Below are 23,560 nucleotides of genomic sequence, written 5' to 3' on the forward strand. Positions count from 1 at the left end.
TTAAACACCCCTCTCTCACTCCCCTGGGACAGCCGAGCTGCTCAGAGCACGGCGGGTGCAGCCCCCCCAGTGCTGCCTGCAGCAATCTGTGTCCTCTGCACGGCTCAGCTTGCACAGCTCCCCAGCCCTGCTCCTTGTACGTGGTCTGTCTCTCTGCACCTTCCCTTTAGCATCCCTTTGAAATCTGAATTGTGGTATCTGTAGGGTGGGCCCTGGTCCTGCATCCCTTAGTTCTACATCCTCTGGTCCTGCACCCTTTGGGGAGTGATGCTGCTGGGTACAGGGGGTGAAGGAGGGAGGAGGGCAGTGACAGCTCTGGAGTTGGGAACTCTCCGTGTTGGTGATCTTTGGGTTCTACACCAAAGAGACCTAAAACCAAATGGGATTTCGGAAGCGGTGCTGGTGGAGGAGAATGCATCGGGAGGTTGGGGGTGTTGAAAAGCAGCTTCTAGAGATCTGGCGGCGATACCAGATGAGACTCAAGCCCTTTTCTCTTCTTCTCTCTTCCAGATTTCTCAAACCAAGTGAATTCCACATCCCTGAACTCCCCGACGAGCCGAGGCCCCATGGCCACCCCATCCCTGCACCCGTCCATCGGGCCGGGCATCGGCTCCTCGTTGGGCTCCCCAGGCCAGCTGCACTCACCCATCAGCACCCTGAGCTCACCCATCAATGGCATGGGGCCACCCTTCTCCGTTATCAGCTCCCCCATGGGCCCACACTCGATGTCTGTCCCCTCCACGCCCAGCTTGGGATTCGGCACCAGCAGCCCACAGGTGAGGAGAGAGCGGCAGGGATCTCGCTGCTGGTTTGATGGGGCAGAGCCGTGGTTTTGGGGTTTGATCCAGTCCCGCTTCTGGTTACGTTCTCCCAGGTTTTGAGGATTGAAACCCCGCTGCAGATAGCACAGGGAGCAAAACCCCATTTCAGACAGCATGGGGATGTAGGCAGGCGCCACAGGGTGGCAAAAAGCAGAACCCAAAGGGGGAAATGAAGCCCGGGGCTTCCTGCTGCTCCGATGTCATATGGGGGACCGCTGGGGTGTAGAGCAGGACCACAGCCATCCATCAGCTGTCCCCTCCCTGCCCACTGCCCCTCTTTCCCTTCACAGAGGGAGGAACTGGTGTTGGTTGGCTGAAGATTATGTAAAAAAACTCCAACTAGCAAGAGATAAGCTCTTTTTAAAAATAGCAAGATCGGGGAGAGCTGGCCAGCCCCTGCCACCTGTTGCTGGCTGCTTGCACGATATATGTTTAGTAAAAGGGCAGATTAAGGAATTGGCTACCACCTGCCACTCAGTGCCGGTTTATTTATCCCAAGCCCTCGCTGGGAGTCAAGCACCTGCCAGCACCTTTATTTTTAAATATTGGCCTGATTTATTTCCAGCAATAACGGGGTCTTTTTGCCTCTGGCTGGGGAGGGACGTGCCGTGCGGGTACTGTCAGCCATCCCCAATGGAGATGCAATGGGAGAGGCAGCGTAGGGTTTGCTCGTGCCCCTGTAGGTTCAGGGGGAGCTCTCTGTGCAGCCTCCTATCCCGTGGCAAAGGGAAGGGGAACTGAAACGGTGCTTTGGGATGGGCAGTGCCAGCTCTGAAATGATGGGGAAGGAGTGGGAAGCAAGGTGGGGCTGAGCCGCCAGCTGGGAGGGGTGGAACGAGGAAGCTCTGCTGCTAGGCACGATGTGGTGTAGGAACTGGAGGAACCGAAATAAAACCCAACCACAGAGTAAAAAGGGGAATTGAGAGCATGGTCAGATGGTGCCTGGAAGCAAGCCGGCGGCATGGTGTCTCCCAGCCCTGGCGGCACAGTGCCGGCACCACGGACTTGTCTTAAGTGGTTTTCCTTCAGGAGATGGTGAGGAGGTTTCCAGCCTAATGGCTCCTGTCCATCTGTCCCCTGTCTGGGCGCATTAGGGCTCCGGCCCTGCAGCAGGCATCTACCTGGGCTTGCATAGGAGCACAGGAGGAGGAGGAAGAAGAGAAAGGAGTGCAGTCCCCCCCATTGTGCACCGGCCGGCAAAGCGCCGGGGGTAATGAAGCGTGCGGCCCCAGCCGCCGGGTGGGGATCACCCTGATGGAAGGTGGTTTGCATCAGATGGCAGATGCCACTTGCCATCAGGCCATGCCTCATTGCCTCTGGAAAGGCAACAGAGCAGAAGGGTGTGGGGCAGCCGCGCCGGGGTGGGACGGAGATGTCAGCTCCCAAAATCCCGGCTGCGTTCCCTCTGCTGTTTCTTCCCATGCAAGCTCTGACCCAGCTCCTCCCGGTCTGAGCTTTGCCAAAAGACATCAGCTCTGACCTCGAGCATCTCCTCTTGCCTGGGATCTCACGCAGCCTCCAGACGCAGCCCCGCTCCCAGGCGACTGCTGGGGACCCTGTGGGGAAGGAGGGGGCACGAGCACTGAGCTGGGCACGAGCTGGCAGAGAGCCTGAGCAGTGTGAGCAAAGTTCCAGCCTGCCCAGAGGTCTGTTTGCTGGGATTTAGTGCGTGTTTAAGCCGTCTTACTTAAAATTGCTGTGAAAACAAAGAAAGCATAATTTTCTGTAAGAGATAGAAGGGATGGGCTTCCAACGCTGGAGGCTTCTTCCTCCCTCCTGCTTTGTGCTGCTTGAGGCATCACTGGAAGCAGCTTGAGGCACCGGGGGAATGGATCAGGAGCAGGATTAGGCTCCTCTAGAGCCTTTACACAATGATTTTTGAATGTGGGTGTGTTACGGATGGAAAAAGAGGAAAACTCTGGTTGCCATTAGACCAAAGGGGATTTGATCTCCCGTGCAATGAACTAAAAAGGGAAAAGAGAGGAGCCGAGGAGTCCCGGCGCATGGGGCTGCCACGTCATTGGGGAAGCAGAGCAGCAGTTCTGTGTCCCTGCTCCATGCTGTGTATGGTGCACTCCCATGGCACGTGCTCCCAGCTCCGCGCCAGCTATAGGGGAAGGAGTGGGGCTGGCGCCAGAGCGGTGTGGGAACCTCATAGCACACGTGGGGCTGGGGCTGCAGGAGGAACTGGTGACTTCTCCCATCCTGGGGCTGACTCAGCTCCAGCAGGGCTGAGTTATGGGGGCGGTGGCACCCCCATGTCCTGGTACCCTTCAGAAGGAAGATGCTCACATGCTTCTCACGTGGAGTTTGGGGTTGGGGGGGGGGGGGCTTGGTGATGAAAAGCTTATTTTAGCAGATATCTAAAGTCTTCTGCCCCAGCTCTGATGCAGCACCCGATGATTAGCTCCAAAAAGTGTTGTGGGGGTGTTGCCAGAGCCAGTGACCCCAAAGCCATATGCAATGTTGCAGCTTAGTGTGGCTCATGCCTTTCACCCTGGTGTTGTGTCACATTACTAAGGGATGCTCCTGCTGCACCCCTGCTCACTGGGGTGGGTTTGCCTCACTGTGTGCTGTAGTTATCAGCCCTCTGCCTGCCAAGTATTCCCACCAGCTTGGAGGCTTGAAAGTCAGAGGAGTGGCTGTGGTCTTCTAATGGACAGAACGCGAGCCCCAGAACTTCCCTGGATTAATCTGTGACAAGTGCAATTGCCCACTGTCTCTATTAAAGAAGAGAAAGACAACAAGCTGAGACAAATCTTGTCTGTCCCGCTTGGTTTTAGCAGTTGGCAGGAGCTGCAGAAGCCTGGCTGCCCACGCAGGACCCCATTATACCTTCCCTGGGCAGGGCTTTGGTCCTTGTGGGGTCCCTTCTGCATCCCTGTCCCCTCTTGACAGGACTATGCAGGAGGGCACGGTGACACCAGCACAGAGCATTTTTGCAGAGGGGTTTTTCTGGTGGCACTGAGCATAAAATCTTGTTGCAGAGAAAATCCCTGAGGCCCTGAAGGTGCAGATGGCTGCTGCGATGGGGACAGCAGCCTGGAACCTGCAGGCTGGGGCTGCAGCTCTGTCCTCACACCTTTCCTTCACGCCTCAGTGAGTTATTTGGGCTATGCAGCCGTGGGCAGAGTAGCAGAGCACAGGTTGCTGTGAGCTTGTTTCCATTGCCAGGACTGAGCTTTCTGACAGTTCCGTGCCTCAGTTTCTCTCTGTGCAGGAGGGGAGCACCATCCTGTCCTGCCAGGAATGTGGAAATCAAGTCAGGAATGTTTCATTGAAATCCCAGAGCTGCTGATGGGGCCGTGCCAGCCCCTCTGTTCCAGCTTTCTTTGCTTTATTTCCCAGTTCTCTTGGACTCTGCTGAAGGCTGTGAATGGCAGGGAAGCATCCCACACCTGCAGTTCTGCAAAGCCAGGCCTTGATGCACCTGGCTCACTGATCTTTGGGCTCAGGTGCCCACATCCTCCTCTGGGCTCAGCACTGTGGATTTTAAGCTGTTTGTTCCCATTTGAGGCTTGTCCCTTCTTTCATACGTTTCCCTGCCTGTACCTGATCCCATGTGCTCCCTGCTTGTGTTCTCACAGCTCAACTCACCCATGAACCCCGTCAGCAGCTCAGAAGACATCAAGCCACCCCTGGGGCTCAATGGAGTCCTCAAAGTGCCAGCACATCCCTCAGGAACAATGGCCTCCTTCACCAAGCACATATGTGCCATTTGCGGGGACAGATCTTCAGGTAAGGCTCCTCCTGCACTGCACGATGCCAGTGGATGCCAAGGCATGTAGGAGCTTAGCGTTATTCCCCTGCTTAGGGACAAAAGTGCTCAATGGGAAAGGAAAAGCCTCCCCAGGCTTGCTTTCTCCCAGGTGAGGTGTGCACAGCTCAGCTGTTTGACCTCCCCATCCTTTACACTGCCCTAATGGTAACTAGAGAAGTAAACAATTTGTCAGGCTCCTTGGTAGAGCCAATCCAGTGCTTTATCCCCAGCCCCCAGCAGGGAGGACCAGCCATTAGCTGAGTGTCCCTCTCTCTGCCTCCTTTGATCTATGGCTGGGCTCATCACATAGCACCAGATAAAAAGATGTGCTTCGTGGAGTCTCTCCACTGGTGGGAGATAAAGATGTGCTAATTCCCTTTATTCTCACGCAGCTTTAAAAGCTTTCAGCTCTGTTACTGCCCTGCTGTCTGAGTTTTGTGGTCCTGGGAGATGCCTCCTGCTCATCCTGTTGGGCTGGGGAGGGTCGTAGCGAGGTGCCCCCAGTCTTGCTGCAACCAGGGGTGGTTGGGGCAGTTTGTAGCCCCACAGAGCATCCTGGTGTTATGGAGATGAATGAAGGCAAAGCCTTCCTTGCTGAAGCTCCGAGGAGCCTCTGGCTCTCCCAAATGCTGCCCTGGGAAGGATCATGGAACGGCTTTGGGTTGGGAGGGTCCCTTCGAGAAGATCTGCAGGTCCACGACGAGGGAAAGCAAAGGATCTGTAGGCACCCAGCACCCTTGCTGAGCCCTTTCACCCGTCTGCAGGTAAACATTATGGGGTGTACAGCTGCGAGGGCTGCAAAGGCTTCTTCAAACGCACGGTGAGGAAGGACCTGACCTACACCTGCCGTGACAACAAGGACTGCTTGATCGACAAGCGCCAGCGCAACCGCTGCCAGTACTGCCGCTATCAGAAGTGTCTTGCCATGGGGATGAAGAGGGAAGGTAAGGCAGTGAGCCCCCCTGGGGTGCTGTGTGTCCTGTGGGCACCTGGCCATGTGGTTGGGGTGACACGTTGTGCCCTGTCTGCCTATAGCTGGGGCCGTGCTGACCCAAGAGCGTTCCCTGGCAGTGCTGGCTGCTTTTTTCTTATTGGGAAGAAAGAAGAAATTCAGTCTTGTAAAAAGATATCCCTTCCCCTTACTGGAATTTAAATGAAGGCTCTAAAACTCCCTGGCAGAGCCTCTTTGAAGTGCTCTTTTTAAATGCTGACTGCATCTCTCTGAAACTGCTGGCAGAATGGGCTTTTAGCAGGCACGATGGGAAAGTGACCCCGCAGCACTGCTCAGGTCTCTTCTGCCTTCTCCCCTTACACCTTCACTGGGTCAGGCAGAGCCCTTTCCCTGCTGGCATCACTCTGGTGAGCCCTTGAGGTGCCCTCCCTGGTCCTGCAGAACTTTGGTGCTTGGAAACTTTGGAGTTTTCTGGTGCAAGCAGGGATGGGTTGTACCATGGAGGTGGCTGTGGCTGGTGCGGTTGTGAGCAGAGACCTCATTTGATTGTGGTTTAGGGGAGTGGGTTTTCCATCCCCTTGGTTTGTGGGCAGTGATAGGGAACTGCTCCGTGCCCACCAACAGCAGCAATTGCACGGGCAGCACCAGTGAAGTTACAGCTCTATTAATTAATCTCTAAACGGTGGTGGAATTCCCCGGGGAGCGTGCGTACAGTGCGAAGGCTCTATTAATTCATCTTGATTAACATTATCGCAGTGAATAGCAAATGAATTCATAACGATCAGCCAATTATTTAAAAGTGTGACAGATGGGAGCTTCATGACTCTCCAAGCGTGCTCAGGCGGTGCTGGCATGGCACGCAGAGGGTTTTGCTGGTGCATAAGGTATGATCCCCAAGCAGGCAGAGCTGGGCTCAGTGCCTCGCTCCCCAGGTCGCAGTAAGGCTGGCAGTGCACAGGCTGCTGGCAGTGCAGAAATGTCCCACTGCTATAGTGGAGCTGGAGCTCCCTGAGCTTTGGTTTTGAGCAGCTCATTAGTGCTGATCCACCTCGTTTGCCAGCAGATGATCTCTGTCCCATTGCACCCATTCCACTTCTGCTGTCCTTTCCTTGTTGGCAGCCCCGAGCCGTGGCCATAGTCATCCCCACAGCATCTCTTTTGGGAGCAGCTCTGGGCTGCATCCTGCACAATGGTTCCTTTTGCCACAGTGCTTGCTTACAGGAAAGCTGGCTGTTATCCTCTGGTGTAAACTGTTACCTCTTTTAAGTAACAGAGCTGAGGTAATGGGCCTCATTTCCTCACAAAATACCTCACTCTGGAGACCTAATTTATAGCCCCATAAATGCAGAGCAGACTCCTGCTGAGAAGTATCTCTTTTGTAGCACAAATGTGTTTGTATGTCGTGGAAGGACAGCAAAACCCTCTAAATTAAGTAGTGAAGGAGTCACTGTTCAGTGGTTCTCCAGTGACTGCTCTACACCCTGGTATTGGGAAGGGGCAGGACAGAGGGAGTGGAGGCTTTAGCAGCCACGTCTGGGGGATCCAGGCTTAGAGCAGGGAAAGGATTCCTTCTAGAGTCTGCATCTCTGGCTGCTCCCTGTGAAAAAACATTACAGCACATCCTGATGCTGTACGAGCCCTATGGATTCTGGAGGTGTTGAGGCTCTGATAAATAAGCAACCAGGAGCATTTTCCCACTGTAAATTACTGCCAGCTTTGTGAGCCTTTGATTTCTGTGCTGTCTCCCAGTGAATACAACAAAATTCAGATTACCATCAGGATCCTTGACTAATGCAAGGACTGTTGTGATGGGGTGGCAGTCTGCGTCTGCAGGTGTAACTCTGGTTGATCTGGCAACCATTAGGGTCTGAGGTGAGTCTTGGTTCGCTAAACAGCTTCAGAGCCTCTAAAGCTCTGTGCCAGCAGCTTCCTGTTTCAAGGGAAAAAGTGGGAAGTGAGTTAGATGCAGTGCCAGTAGGACAGGTTGGTTGTGGGATGCACTGGGGTCCCTGTGTGGCTGCAGATCACCATATGGAGCCCCAGCCCTGCATTGCCAACAGCAGGATATGCTGTCCAGGAGCCCTTTCCCATGCTCTTTTTGAGCCACCACAAGGACCCAGCACAGCCCATCCCATCCCTCCATCTCCTTCTAATCTCCAGGCAGCTTTGTTAATTGCAGCTGTCACTAATTGCACATGTGATGGTACCTGGTGGGATGGGTGCTGGTCCACCAGGGAACCTTCAGCACACCTGGAGACAGAAATCTGCCCCCTGGCATTGCTCTCTGGGTGTCACACCGTGGCCTGGCTCCATTCACAGCTTGCTGTGCTGTATGACAGAACCGTCTCTGCGCCCCGACATCCTCAGGGTGAACAGGAGCAGGAATATGGGAAGAAAGAGCAGGAATTGGGTCTCCATCTCACTGCTCCGAACAAATGCTGAACCAGGCAAGTGGCCACAGCCCAGTGAAGGGGCAGAGTTCAAGAGCAACAGTTATTTTTAGGAGTAATTTTGGGACGGGAAATGCTTTTCAGCTTAATGAGCTTGTTTCTTCTATCCTTTTAAAGAGCTGCTCTTTAAACCAGCTGGTTAAGTGATGCTGGGTTTGTTTGTTGTTTTGGAGAATGCTCCAAGGTTGAGAGTTAAGGGTTTGGTTTGTGCTTTTCTCTCATTGCTTTGGCAGGGCTGTGGTCAGGTTTTGAGAGTGAAGTGTCCTGGAGATTTTGGTCTTCCAAAGCCGTTCCCTGCACGGATTGATTTCATGCAAATACTTCAATCCACTTTTTAACACTCCATTTCCATGGCATTACATTCGTAGCGTCACAGCAGAATTTTGCCCATCTTAAGAAATAACCAAATGTGGGATTCAGTAAATGTGGGAAAAAAACGGCGCCATTGATTTCCTGTATCACAGCCTTTGAGGTTGTTCACAGTAATAAGAAGCTGCAACATAGGGGAAAAACAAAAAAGGAAGCATGGCTGCATGAGGGCAAAGCAGAAGAAACGTTCTCAGAGCTGGTTTCCTATGGCAGCACTTTCACTATAAATGGGTACCTGAGGCATAAGCACTTCAAGATGCACAGCTAAGATACAGCAAAAAAAAAAAAAAGCAGCAGAGCCCAATAAATTCCACTGCTGGTGAAATGTAAACCCAGTAAACCCTCCCTGAGCACCTGGTAGATAAACAGCCATGCACTGTAGGCTATGACAAACCCATGCAGGTTTGAGTCCTGGAAGCCACCAGAGCTTCTGGGTCTCTAAAGGACATCCCAAAGTGTGGTGGAGGGCAGTGGCATCTCCCAGTGCCCTGGTGATGTCCACAGAGCCACCCCAATTGCAGCGGATTGGAAGGGGCCGTTGCCATCGAATCATAGAATGGCCTGGGTTGAAAAGGACCACAATGATCATCTTGTTTCAACCCCCCTGCTGTGTGCAGGGTCACCAACCAGCAGCCCAGGCTGCCCAGAGCCACATCCAGCCTGGCCTTGAATGCCTGCAGGGATGGGGCATCCACAGCCTCCTTGGGCAGCCTGTTCCAGTGCATCGCCACCCTCATGTGTCTCTTCTGTCCATTATTGTCTGTGGCTTTTATTCTGCCTAGGAATGGGTTGAGCAAGCTGCCTGCTCTGCAGAGCCCACCTGTGGCATCTGACCCCAGAGAAGATCCCATTGGGTCAGTGGTCAATAGGTCAAGTTCTGGGGAATTATTCTCCTTCAAGAAGAGAAACTGAGTTCAGCCAGTAGTCCACAGTGTTGTTCCTGGAAGGATGGATTTCTATCTTGGAAAGAAGTGTGCCCATCTGTATCAACTCAGGGTAAGCCATAATTACAGGGCACTGAGCCCTCCCCAAACCATGGCACTGCTGCTGGGGGCACCTCAGCTGGCTGCTGCCTGGCGGATGGATCCTGCATTTTTGGCACGTGAGCAGCTCAGTGTTGTCTGCAGTCCACGGGATGAAGCATTTTGGTGCTTTCGGAGGGTGAAGCTGCCAAGAAGTGGTCTGAGCACATACACTGCTGTGCTTGTCCTGGGGAAGTGCAGATGGGCTTGGGATTGCGAGATGCAAAGCGACAGCAAGCAGCCATAGGCAAGAAGAAGCCAAATCAAGCGGAATAACACGAGCACATCTTCATCAGGTGCCATGGAAAACACAGGCTTCTGTCTTTGGCACGGCTGAGACATAGCTGGAGGAGGCGAGGCTCTGACTGCAATATCTTTTTTCTCTTCAAGTGGATTGCAAGTTTTAAGCCCTTCCCTTCTGTTAAAATCACACTATGGAGAGAAAAAAAAAAAGCCCTCTCAACCGTATGAATCTCCTTGAAGAAAAAGGAAAGCATTGGCACAGCCATCAGACGGGGCTGGGGCAGATGCTCTTCATCACAGGAGTGTTACTGAGGCATGGCAAGCAGAAATCCTGCTTCACCTCCTGCTCTTAGTGCTGAGCAAGTGCTGTGCTGTGGCCACTCATGTCAGTGTGGCTGGGAATGGTCCTGAGACCTCCAGGTCCCTGAGCTGCGTGCCCTGTTCTTGTCCACCTGCACAGCAGGACGTGTTAGATGGGAGCAGAAGCAATCTCCAGAGCTGAACATGGTTGTTTCCTCTTAAATACATGTTGGTTGTGTCACCAGGGAGAATTTGGGCCGAGAAAAAGAACGTATGGGAGTGAGAGGAGGGATTTAAGCAGGTGTGATGTTAGCTTGGGAAAGGACAGATAAGAACCAGAACCAGACGAGGTCCAGATGGACAAAAGGCACTGCACAAATCTGAGTGTTAACAGCAGCAGCCTACCTGGCCCTGGGCAGCCAGGCAGAAAACACTGCAAGCCTCAGGAGCCTCTGCAGCTCTTACATTTAAAAGCAATTTGCAGAAATAACCTCTTGCTTTTTGCAGATTTCAGCCAGCAAACAGAATGTCCTGTTGGCATGCAGAGCTGCAGAGCTGGGCAGCAGGGAGGCACTGCAAACCAGGCTAATAGGAGCAGTATCTGTATAGGATAGCACATGCTTTAATTTCCTGTTGTTAAAGAAGAAGTTTTATATTCTAGCTTGTATTTTTTTTGCACTTGGGATGGAGTTGGTTTAGCAGCCTGAAGGGTTTGATTGTGCTGCACGCAGCTCTGGTTTCACTGCTGCAACACCTGCGCCCCTGCTGCTGCTCCTCTCATCGCACAGCCAGGTTCAGATTCAGCAAAGAGGGAAAGTGTTGGGGTAATTGTTAATAAATAGCAGGCTTTGGCGTGGCTGAGTGCCTCATTCAGCCCTGAACAAAGAGCTGGGGAGGTTCAGGCCCTGGTCTCTCCTGGTGGCAGCTCCTGTTGCTCGAGCTGTGTCCTGTGGGAACTGTGGATTTAGGGCATGCAGCGCTGTGATTGAGACAGAGATAGTTACCAGTGTAACTGTCTGCGTGGAGCTGCTTTCCAGGTTTAGCGACAGCTTTGTGCAGGCTTCAAAAGGAGATGATTAATAATAATGCTGTTAGCATCTAACGAGCGTTTTTCATCTGTGTACTCTTCAGACATTGACTCATCAGCATGTGACATGCTTCTGGCTAGGTGGCTTCTCCTGCATGGGACCTGGGGCAGGTCTGTCCCGTCTGATCAGAGCTGAGGGCTGGGTCCTGCTTTGCAAGCAGCGCGTGATGGCACAACCCCACTGCTGCTCCAGGGGCCTCCGTGGGAATCCAGCACCAGCAGCTTCAGGAAATGGTCTGACTGTAGGCTTATCTGTGAAAGTGACCCGTTTCTCTTTTCTTTAGGACTCCCCACTGCTGTCCCTTCACCTCCTCGTTTTCTCCCCCTGCAGCAGCGCCCATCCGTTCCTCGCACCCACTGAGCACACTGCTGGCAAGCTCAGGTTGGAGAGCAAGGCAGCAGGTGTGTGTGCTCTGCAGCTCGTAGGGATGCTGAAGGTGTCCAAGGCTCCGTGGAGCTCCGGGGTCCCAGCTCACCCCTGGCACCGTGGTCAAGAGCCCTGGGCTGATGCTGTCCTTTTCTTCCCTTCCCCAGCTGTGCAGGAGGAGAGGCAGCGGGGGAAAGACCGCAACGAGAACGAGGTGGAGTCCACAAGTAGCGCCAATGAGGACATGCCTGTGGAGAAGATCCTGGAAGCAGAACTCGCTGTGGAGCCAAAGACAGAGACGTACATTGAGGCAAACATGGGCCTGACGCCGAGCTCGGTGAGGCACCTGTCCCTTGGTCCTTCTGTCCCGTCCCTTGGTCCTGCTGTCCCTGCACAGGGACGCAGCAGGGAGCTGGGGCTTGGTGTTGGCACGGCGGTAACCCAGCAGCCGGTCTGTATTTGGGTCAGGGCAAGGTTAGCTTGTGGGAACCGGAGCTCTGCAATGCAGCTGCTAGATGAGCTCAGGTGAAAGCCTGAGGAAAGCAAACCCTTCTGCCCAGTGCAACTGGCAGCACTGGTGCTCTGCTGCCTGGTGGCCATAGAGAATGATGCTCATCCACAGCTGCAGAGAGGAACAGACGCTGCAAGGTGTAATTAAAAGGGCTCACGGAGATTTTGTTTTAGTTAACAGCCATTAGCGCTAAAAGCAGGAAGGCACTCCATGCTCTGAAGAGCTCCTAGTCCAATCAAGGCAGTAAACAGAGCTTTGTGGCTGAAGTGCAAAGAGATAAGAGCTGTAAAATCGGGGCGTGACTTTTTGGGTGCTGAATTACGCAGCTGGGAGGCTGTGAGAAGGGGAAAGCTGTAGAAGTTGGCTCTCGAATCCCTTTCCCATTGGAAGCCGGTGTTACAGTAGGGCTTGCTGGAAGCAGCAGGGCTCTCAGAGGGCCTTGTGCAAACAGGAGAGAGCTGGCAGGAGGAGAGTAAAGAGTGCGAAGCTGTCAGAGGGAAACTGTCTTGGTGCTTTTTCTTAGATAATTCCCTTATCAGCATCCTTGCTTTGAGAAAGCCTCACTGCAAAACAGCTGCCTCCAAATGTGAGAGCCAACCTATCCTCTGGAATTTGGTTCCTAGGACAGAGCCCTCAAAAAGAGCCTTATTGCAGAGCAGCACTCACAGCCCTGCAGTTAGGATGCAGAGCTGATTCCTCAGTACCCTCAGTTCCCATGGAAGCAATGTTCCTCTATCTGTAGGGCACCTCTTGGCTGTCCAACCCTCCTTTAACTTCCAGCTGGGAGTTCTGGAGCACACATCTGCTTCATCCGGAGCAGCAAGAACATGTGCTGAAACATCCTATTACATCTTCTACTGCTCTGCACGTGAGGCCTGGGATGCTCTCTTTAGCTTTTACCTACAAGAGTGCTTTGTGGCTTGCTAAGTGAAGTGTAAGGCATCTTGCTTAGCTGATTTCTAAGTGAAACTCTTCAGAAGCTTCTTGAGCATGGCATTGCTGCCCCATAGCCAGGAGCTTGGCTGGGGGGACCAGCACTGCCATGGCCAATGAAGGGCTGGAGGAGCTCTCAGGAGTGGAAATCCTTGAGGGGAGTTGGAGGCAGCATTGTGCTGGCTTGAAAACAAACCCCAGAGAGCAAGGTGAAATAAATGGGTTCGTCTGGCACTGCGTCTCCTCAGCCTCTTGTAGCAAATTGGAAGCTGGTTCCTGCATAATTCAACACGCATTACTGTGAACAAGGATGTGTGTTGCATCTAAATAGAAGCAGGAGGCTTGTTGAAATGCCCTGTTATTGTCGGGCTTCTGCCGATGAGGTGACATTTGTAGCAGGTTTAGTGACTGTATGAGATCAGCAGCGTGGTGATGGTGAGTGGGGATGGAGGTGTTACCCTCCTCCAGTGCTCCACTGTGAGGCGAAGGTGCACATTCAGTCCCTAATAGATGCATGCAAGCTGTTGCCTTCAGCAGGGCAGGTTGGGTCCTTGTGTTTGTGCCCCACACCTTGGTGCATCTCTGAGCACTGCTGGAGGAGCAGCACCCAGGTGAAATTCTGCTAGGTGCTGTCATGCTTGTGGCTGTCACCTTCCTGCTGCCGTCCCTGGGTGGCTTTGGGAGCAGAGGTACCTTTGCTTTGCAGCCTGGCAGTGGTTTTATCTTCCAGCCACAGGGCTTTGGCACAGCTCTCAGCTGATTAAAGGGGGGGCAGTGGGGGGAATGCTTGGCTCTGTCCCAGCACCTTAGTTGGCACCAGGGGAGGTAGGTGCAGTCGTGCTATGAAGCCTGTGGCGGGGAGAGGTGGCTTTGGCTCTGCCTCTGCACCCCAGCAGCCTGAGCACTGCCTTGGATGGGCTCCTGACTGCTGAAAGGCAAAGCCTGTAACTGAGAGGTTTTATCCCTATGAGTTCTTAACCGGCCTTTAGCAGCTGGTTTCAAGTCACCATTTTCTGGAAGATGCCTCCAAGCTCTGGTTTTCCAATAGGATCAGGTGCCCTCCTGTCCTTTCGTTCTGTCACACTCTGGCACTGTGCCCTTGCTATTTACTGCAGGGGGAGATTTGCTTTCCATGCATGGGACAGTTCTGAGGCACTGCATGGCAGAGCCCTTCCTGGAGGGCTCCAGAGCCCTGGAGGCCTTTCCAGAACTCTGGCCCACAGGGGGTGATGCCTTCAGCTGCCTCTCAGCATTAAAATTCTGCCAGGAAGCACCGTGGTGGTCCCAGGAACTGCAGTGTGAAGCAGAATTAGCACCAAAAGCCAAGTGCAGATTATGCTGCCTGCAGAGCAGCCGTGGTGCATTCAACCTGTGAGAGCTAGGTGCTGGCATTCCCCAGGGAATTCATACAGTCACAGAATTTGGGTTGGAAGGGATGACCCTAAAGCACATCCAGCCCCAACTCATACCATGGGCTGCTTGCTCCAGACGAGGTTGCCCGTGGCCCCATCCAACCTGGCCTTGAGCATCTCCAGGGATGGGGCATTGCCCAAGCTCTCTTGAGCAGCCAGCAGGGCTGGGGGGCCATCCCCGTAATGCTCCCCCCTGACCCGTGGAGCTGAGTGCCAGCCCGTCCCCATCCATCTCTGTGAGCAACAGGTGAGAATACTTTGAAGCCGGGTGCTCCTACTCCTGCCATATGCTGGTTATTTTAAGCCTGGAGACGAGAGATGTTGGCCACTGAGACACAGAATGGTGTTTGCTGCCAGGGGACAGCAGAGCCATCCAGACAGGGGAACATATAGGGGTGGCTCTGGGCAGGATTGTAGGGCTTTTTCCTTTTCTCAAAGCAGCATTTCTCACCTCCCTTTGGTTTGTGAGCACTTGGTCAGCTCTGCAGTCAGCAGAGGAAGGGTTCTTTCCACGATGTTTTATTCTCTGACCTTTTCCCTTTTAATTCCCTGGGGCCGATGCATCCCTTATGGCGTGTCGACCTCCTGCTCCCTCCATGCAGCTGGGTAAGGGGCATGCATTGCATGCAGAATCCCATAGTGTGCTAGGCAGGTACCTCAAAATCCACAGTATCGAGGAAATATGAGTGGAAAAGTGAGAAGTCAGCAGTGTGGGTGGCAGAAAGAAGGTGAAAAGGAGAGAAGGAAGGAGCACACGGTGGGACACAGACATGTGCATATGGGGCAGCTCCTGCCTTGGCTGCACGGAACCTGTGCCCCAGCCCCATGCAATGCAGAGGTGCAGCAAACGCTCCTTCTCTGAGTTTGAAACTGTTCTTTTAAGGACATAGAAGAGAAATAGTTGTACAATCAAAGCTGCTAGGTATCAGTGGAGATTGCAGGGATATATGAAGGGGCTCATACATCCCTGTCCAGAGAGGTAAACCATATATACACACTTGTGCTGGCAGGGTCTGTCTTTGCTGGGGTTAGACGGTCTCTTCCCATTCCTAATCACAAGCCCACTTGAGCTGTTAGCAGTTCCTTTAAACAGGGATTTGGTGTGTTTAGGCTGACTGTCCTCCTTGAGAGCAGATGGTTTGTGTTACTGGGTAATATTTCAAAGGAGAGGGTTTTTCTCCTTACTGTGATGCCCTCTCCACGCTGTGGGGTGCAGTGAGGAGGTACTAGCAATGGGAATGTGCACGCTGCAGGGTCCCTGCAGATGATACCCACATAGATTGAACACAGAGCTCCCAAACTCGGGGAGCAAGCAGACAGCAGCCCCTTCCCTCTTCCTCCCACCTTTCGCCTTGCTTTCTTCAAACCTTTCCATCTCCTCTTTGCAGCCCAACGACCCGGTGACAAACATTTGCCAGGCGGCCGACAAGCAGCTCTTCACCTTGGTGGAGTGGGCCAAGAGGATCCCCCATTTCTCAGAGCTGCCCCTGGATGACCAGGTCATCCTGCTGCGAGCAGGTGAGCCCCAATGCACTGCATCCCTCAACCGTCGTGCTGGGATTTGGGTGCTGGCAACTGGAGAGCCTTTAGCTGCTTCTGAGGAATAACTTCAGATCGTTCAATTGCTAAGTAGGATTGAAAAAGCCCCAAGGGATGTGTTGCTGAATGGGATCCAGAATGTTGCACCAGCTGCCAGTGGGCTGAAAAATGGCCTGGCCTTCTGTGTGATGAATGAGATGCTCAGGAAATCAAGGGCACGATGCGCCAGCATCCTCCTGAGCTGGGACTGGAAAGACAAGGGGGTTTGGGTCTGTATGAAATGTCATAGAACTGCAATGTTTGATCATAATTAAAAGCAGACAGGGGAGAAAAATATATATCGCCTTCCCTCTCCCACCCACCAAGATGAAAATGAAGTTCTTTGGGTTTATTTTAAATTTCCTTATGCTGCAGGGGGTGTGGAGGAGCGGGGGCTCTGGGAGGTTACAGGCAGTTAACTGGGATGGAGGTGGTCTTCCAGCAAGTAAACGCAAGCCTCAGCTGCTGGCAGGTCCTGCACAAGGACTGGGGAGGGGCAGGAAATTACAAGCAGACTCAGTGAGGGTGCATTATAGGCACGAAGCTCTTCTCATAGCTCCCGTCATCAGAGAAGTGAGTACAAAGGCTTTGAGTCAATGCAGCAGTTTTGTTCCTTGAAACAGAGGGGCAGGCAAGTTGTTGGTGGGATGTGGGAAATCCCTTCCAGCGAATGACAAACTCAGTGGGAAGGATGAAATTGGGATTGGAAAGGAAAAGACCTCAGTGGTTTTAATGTTTCCATATTTTCCCCCAAATGCACTTGGAGTGAATCCTAATAGTTCCTAAGGGTGGTGAGGCATTGGCACAGGTTGCCCAGAGAGGTGGTGGATGCCCCGTCCCTGCAGACAGCCAGGGTCAGGCTGGAGGGGCTCTGAGCACCCTGTGGGTGTCCTTGATCACTGCAGGGATTGGGACCAGATGGCCTTTCAGGGTCCCTTCCAACTCAAACCATTCTGTGATTCTGTAATTGCTGCAACTGTTTGTCAGAAGGCGGCTGAGGAAGGCTGAACTGGAGATGTTCTGACCTGATGCTGTCTCTGTGTTGCTGAGGGGAGGGTGGGGGCTGCAGACCCCATCGTGGGGTTCTGTCATGGGTTCCTGAGCATGAGGAGCTCCCGCTGGTTCTCCGCTCCCAGCATCTCTGCAGGGGCCTCAGATAACCTCCCCCAGGTCCTTTAAGCTGTGGCTTTATCTATTATTGAGCGGCGAGAGAACAGCTGCCCATGAAATATTTAAGTATTAAAACTTAGCTAAGAGCCTCAGGTGCACTCATGCATCCTCTGAGGCAAAACTAAGTGGAGCACGCATGGAGGAGCGGTGCTGGGTGGTGGCTGCAGCTTTCCTCTGCAGTCTTGAATCATTTAAAATCTTCCCTCCTTGGGCTTTTTGGAGGAGGAAACCCAACTATTTTTCAGCTGTTTTGCCTGGCTTTCCTTTGTGCCAAACTTGCTATGGTTGAGACAGCAGTAACATTTTATAGGGCTGAGAGGAGGAGCCTGGTTGGGGTTGCTTTTATAGGGCAGAGCCCACAGCACCTTTCCATGAGACACCATCTCTCCAGGTCCCTTCCAGCTTCCTGCAGACTCTCCATTCTTGGCTTTCTTGGTGTTGCAATCCCTCTGCAAGTGCCAGACCTCACCCAACCTGTAACCAAATAAACGGTCCCTTGATTGGGGTGGAAACGTCCTGTGGCCACTTAAGGAACAGTGAACTTTATTCCCTGGTAACAATTTCTAGTGGCACAACCCATCACTGCAGCTGTAGGTAAACACAGCACGTGTGGACCTTGTATTTATTGCAGGCAATGAGAAAAGGCACTTTTCTGTAGAAGGAGGGGAGGTGGAAGACGTATTTGCATGGCATTTCTAGCCCGGAAAAAGAAAAAAAAATGAAAAATTAAATAAATGGAGAATTCTGGGCCCTGCTGTACAAATCTGTGTTCTGGATGTCTGGGCTGGGTAAATCAGGCACACAGCGAATGTGAGGACTGTAGAGGAGCCGTCTTACCAAAGATGCCTCTCTGGTAATAAAGGTCAAGCTGATTTCCAAGGCATGGTTGTGGCCACATGGGACGCCCATGGAACAGTGTTGCTCGTCCAGATTCTGAGCTACAGAAGCCGTGCATCTCAGCCGTCGTATCCACTGATGCCAGGGCAGTGATGCAGCTGATTCCCTCACTGTGAGGACGCGTGGCTCTGACCCGCAACCTTGCTGTTGTTTTCTCTGCAGGGTGGAATGAGCTCCTCATCGCCTCCTTCTCCCACCGCTCCATAGCTGTGAAGGATGGGATCCTGCTGGCCACCGGGCTGCACGTGCACCGCAACAGCGCGCACAGCGCCGGCGTCGGGGCCATCTTTGACAGGTGGGAGAATGGAGAGAGTGGGAAATCCCAGCTCTGTCCCTGTGCTCCGTGTCCCCTGGTAGAGGATCTCCTCTGTGCATCCTATGAGCGCGTCGTGTCGCTGCTCCTTGGTGTGCAGAACCAGCAGCACAAAATAGCTGCACAGATCACAGCCCGTTGCAAAGCGATGCTTCTGCCACGGGGTCTGGATGCTTCCCAGTGTTAAGAGGGGCTGCTCTTTATTTTCTGTTTCTAATTGGGCCGAGATGTGGTTTTATTGTCAAAGTGAAAAAGCACCAGAAGTACACAGTGGGTTCCACAGGCACATCCCAGCAGCTCTTTGGTCGTTTGGGAAAGTGTTCTAGAGCAACAGCGTGGCTCTGGGCATCGCTCACACTGTGGCTGTTATAAAGAAAGGTTGAGGGAACTGGGCTTGCTTAGCTTAGAGAAAAGAACGCTCTGGGGAGACCTCATTGTGGTCTTTCAGTACTTGAAGGGAGTGTATAAACAGGAGGGGGAACGACTGTTAGGTTAGATATTAGGAAGTGTTTCACAGAGGGTGGTGAGGCACTGAAACAGGCTGCCCAAGGAGGCTGTGGATGCCCCATCCCTGCAGGCATTCAAGGCCAGGCTGGATGTGGCTCTGGGCAGCCTGGTCTGCTGGTTGGTGACCTGCACACAGCAGGGGGTTGGAACTACATCACCATTGTGGTCCTTTTCAACCCAGGCCATTTTATGATTCTATGATACGATTCTGATTTCTCTGCCCCAGCCTCATCCTGAGGCACTGACTTGGAACCAAACCACCGATGCTTTCTCACTTAGCAAGGAAATTGCTCTTTGGTGCTGGGTGACATCATTTGTTTCCTGTGAGGTCATAAGTGCAAGCACATGACTTCACTGCAGGCTCCAACAGGAAACACTGGGCAATCACTGGAAAATATTTCAAGACCGGCACCTGCAGAAGGAGCAAAGGGAGTAATAAAAATTACCAGCAGAGGAAATTGCTTTTAGATACCTGCCTTATTTTTTTATTACTTTTTTTTATTATTATTATTATTATTTTTAGGTGGCTTTCTCAGGTGCCAAATTCACAGTGAGTGCACAGAGCCAGTCCTGCTGATCTCTGTTCTATCTCACAGGAACTGCTGATGTTCCTGACAAGCAATTTTTGATACGGGAGGAAAATGAGGGTACAAACGAGCCCTATCCTGTGACTTCATTAAACACGTGCCTCTCTCTGGGTCTGATCTTGCTTTTTTTCCTGTTTCTTGTTAATGCTGACACCTGCGCTTCTTGTGTCCTTTGCAGAGTACTGACAGAACTCGTGTCGAAGATGCGAGACATGCAGATGGACAAGACAGAGCTGGGCTGCCTGCGAGCCATCGTCCTCTTCAACCCCGGTACCCACAGCCACCTCCTCTTGTGGCTGATGCTCTTTGTGATCCTTTCATTACCCATAGAGCTCTCTTACAATTCACTGTGTGCACTGCTGAGAATGGGGCCAGCTTTCAGACATGTCCCATGCCTGGGTCCGGATCCATGCATTTCCCCCAGTGCCTCTCCTTTCCAAGAGACATTTTCCCCTCTCTCTCTGGAGGGGTTTGGTTTGATCCATGTACGCCTTCTCCCCATTCCCAGCATCCCAGCTGTACAGAGTTCTGGTGCTTTAGGGAGTGTTGCTAAACAAGAGCTACAGTGGATCTGGGTCTTTAAGAGAGACAAAGGTATGGATCAGGGCAAAGTCAGAACATGTTGTTATTATTATTGTCCCTGTTCCCTGATCCCACGCCAGGCTTTTCAGCAGGGTTCAGCGTTGTCTCTTGGTTTCGTTTTTCAGCTTCACTTTTTTTTTTTTTCTTTTTTTTCCCCTTCTTATAATCACCAGCAATTCGGGATTAGCCGTATTTGGTAAAAGAAGGCAGATCTGGAGAGGTTCCCATCGTGCATGTGCTTGGGTACAGTGACTTTGTCCCTGCCAGGCTTTGTCACATCAGGGGGACCCTGAGCAGGGGCTTTTCTTACAGCCCTGCTGCAGGGCTCGGTGTTGGAGGGAGAAATCCCCCAAGCTGATGCCTGGGAGGCTTCAAACCTTTTGCTGTCAGGGTCTGTGACCACCGGAATGAGCCAAATGGTTTGGGGTTGGGATATGGAGTGTGGTGAAACACTGCACAGGGGGAAACTGTGTGCCCATCTCAGGGCTGGCAACTGATGCTCCTTCTCTTACTCTTCAGACTCAAAAGGTCTCTCCAACCCGGCTGAAGTGGAGGCGTTACGGGAGAAGGTGTACGCATCGCTGGAGGCGTACTGCAAGCACAAATACCCCGACCAGCCTGGGAGGTGAGTCACTGCTGCACTGCCCCACCACACTGCCCCCTGAGAAGTGGAGGAAAGTCCTTGTCCCCCCTGCTAGGCATCGCCCCACAGCCCAGCAGGAGCGGTCCTGAGGAGCCCTGGCTCTGCTGTGACGCCCACAGAGGTAAGGGGTATCGTTTCCCTTTTGGAAACCACGGAGAGCAAACCACAGCTGAAACAAGACACACACGGAGTTAATTTTCAGTGGCAGATGAGCATCATTGCTGGGAAGTGAAAGCCTCAATTGATGCTCCTCTCTCCTCCCCTCCTCCCCCAATCCAGCTGGGAATGGGAGGGGGAATTAGGAATGCTTTCCTGGACTGCTCTGGAGCTGAGTGGGCGCATTTTCCCAGTTACAGCCTTGAAGCTGGCAACTGCCAGTTAAGAGACTGACAGTCGTTTGAGAAACCAGGCAGAGCACTGGAAGCGCTGCTGGGGAAAGTGTGCTGGGAAACACAGCCTGAGCTGTTGGGCTTTGTGTCTCACCTTCATTCCTGATCTGGGTGGATTGGAAAAAGGATGCTCTTACAGCAGTGGATGCAGTGGGCAGTGCATTGGACCTGGTTATGGGATATCATTGTGCTGGCAGATGAAAAAAGACATTCTGTGAAGAGGTTTTGTGGTGTTTGTGGTTGGGTTGCGGTGTTATAAAGGCCCTCCCCCAGTGGGAAGCACTCTGAGCTTTGCATAGGCATTCACAGTCTGCAGTGGGGGTCGTGCTGACACCAGTGTGGACTCTGGAGCTTGGTTTGCTGGCTTTGAACGGATGTGGGGGCCTGCTCTGTGCTGTCTGCACACCCTGCTTTGCAAAAACCTCTAGGGGTAAACCTATAGGGCTGCCCACAAGGACCAACATTGAGCCCTGCTCCAACACAGGACCCACTGCAATAAGCCCCAGGGGGCTCAGCAGGGTTAACTCTTGGGCTGCGAGTCTGGGGTTACACAGCCTCTAAGGGAACGCTCTCGGAGTGCTCCTGGCACAGCGTGATCCCCAGCTGGGGCTGGAATCAAGTGGTGGAGCATTGCGTGCTCCCTGCTGCTCTGCAAGGAGGACACGGGCTGTGCGTGCTGCAGGGAGCAGGCAGGGCTGTCCTTCCCCCCCCCTCCCCCCCCCCCCCAGCATGCTGTGCTGAAGGCTGGTGTGCTCACAGTTAAACATCTCCAAGGGCTGCAGCCATCATCTGGTTTGGTTTAAAGTGAAACTTCCTGAATGGGATGGTAGAGCTGATTTGTTTTTCCTGGCTCTGCTCCCGCTGTTCTTGCCAGCTCAGCAAAAGGGAAAAAAAAAAAAAAAAAAAAAAAGGAAAAAGAAAAAAAAACCAGAAGAGAGAAGTGTGCATGCGTGTATAACATCAGTGTGTTCGTGCGTGGTTCTGTGTGTTTCCTGCTCCCCTTCTCTCTGGGCTGGCTCTGTTCATATTGAAACCCTGACTGTGCTGCATTAAAGCCAAGTTCAAGGGCTTTTCTCCCCTCTGGTGGGCAGTGTGGGGGCTCCCAGGGTGGTCCTGCTGACCCCCACAGGACCCCTTTTAATTCCTCAGCTGCTTTCCCTTTTGCCTGAGCAAGCTGAGAGCTGCTGCACTCTCTTTGCCGCAGGGACCCCGTAAACAAGTCAGGCTGCTCCCTGCATTTAAAGCGTGGCACGGATACAGCGCACCCAGCCCAGGGATGGCCCTTCGTGCCTTATTTTCCTCTTTCAGCTTAGCAGATGTTTGCTGTAAATATCCGCTACCAGATCTTCAAAGCTAGGGCTGTAATTAATGATTTCTCATTGTGATTGCTTTGCTTTGGGAGCAGCAGAGCCGGTGAGCTCCCAGCCTGCGCGCGGTGCAGCTGAGGCCCTCTAACTGTACCATATTTCCTACCCCCAGGTTCGCCAAGCTCCTGCTCCGCCTGCCAGCCCTACGGTCCATCGGCCTCAAATGCCTGGAGCACCTCTTCTTCTTCAAGCTAATAGGCGACACGCCGATCGACACCTTCTTGATGGAAATGCTGGAAGCACCCCATCAAATGACTTAGAGAACTGCCGCTGGGTCAGTCCCTCACCCGGCCAGGGCCATGCGGGCTCCGTCCTCTGCTTCCTCCTCCTCCGCCCCAGCCCCTTCCCTCTGCTCCCCAAATGCTGGAGGCACCGTCCGAGCTTCTCCGCGTGGTCCCCGGGCCGAACCCGCACCTCCCTGCCGCCTCATCACGTTGACCTTTTTGTCCGTTCGCTGTCACTGCTGCATCTAAAGACCTCTGATGGCTGTTTTTTCCCCCTGCGGTAGATGTAGAGGAGTGGGGACGGATGGCTTCGCATCAGTGCTGGGTGGCACGTGGCATGGGAGCAGGGACGGTCCCGTGCCATCCCGGCCCCGCCGTGGGGTTTGGACGAGTCAAGGGAGCGGTTCGGCTCACCGGATTTGCAGCTGGCTATTATCAGAGGATGGAGTTTTTTTTTGGTGGTGTTTTTAGGTTTTTTTTTTGTTGGTTTTTTTTTTTTTTTTGGTTGTTTTTTTGTTTTTGGTTTTTTTTTTTTTTGGTTTTTTTTTTTTGAACAAGAGAAAAGAAAAAAAAAAAAAAAAGAAAATTATTCTATTTTTGGTTTCCAACTATTCTTAGTAGTCTCAGCAGTTCCTTTGCGAAAGGGAGAGGCTGTGGGGAGGGGTGGCTCTCACTGGGCTCTATTAGTGAGTCACCGTGGCTGCACGGAGCCTCTTTGCTCAAAGCAAGGGGTTTGGGACTGAGCTCAATCCCTCTCTGAACAACGTGGGGCTGCCCTGTCCCCCTCTGCTGTCCCCAGTGATGCTGCTCCTCTGGGACACGTAGCTCTGGAGTGCTTGCTTTAAGGCTGCCAGGGATGTGGTTCCACTTTTCTGCAGCTCACAGAGGTCCTGTTGGGCCCCCTGCCCTTCTTGCTGTGCCCAACGTCCTGGCACAGCCCTACAGGAGCTGCCTTATTGCAGGAGCTGTCATGCTGGAGCAGCAGGATCTGGTGGCTCAGCAGTGCTCCTGTTGGATTCTGTAGTCCTGAGTTCATGCAGGGGCATTTCCAGCCAAAAGGTGGGCTCAGCAAAATG

At 52.8% G+C, this 23,560-nt stretch overlaps 1 protein-coding gene across 1 annotated transcript; it reads left to right on the forward strand.

The window, feature by feature from the left end:
* Positions 1–515: 515 nt before the first annotated feature.
* RXRA (retinoid X receptor alpha) lies at positions 516–22,520 on the forward strand (the record flags this gene model as incomplete). The annotated part of the gene is made up of 9 exons (XM_079544820.1): positions 516–776; positions 4,409–4,559; positions 5,346–5,525; positions 11,539–11,708; positions 15,616–15,745; positions 18,035–18,167; positions 19,458–19,549; positions 20,381–20,486; positions 22,373–22,520. Exons 1-9 carry the CDS (start codon positions 567–569, stop codon positions 22,518–22,520), a joined length of 1,320 nt encoding a protein of 439 aa, XP_079400946.1. The 5' UTR covers positions 516–566.
* Positions 22,521–23,560: the final 1,040 nt, after the last annotated feature.

Source organism: Tetrao urogallus, assembly GCF_951394365.1.
Source record: "Tetrao urogallus genome assembly, chromosome: 19".
Classification (NCBI taxonomy): Eukaryota; Metazoa; Chordata; class Aves; order Galliformes; family Phasianidae; genus Tetrao; species Tetrao urogallus.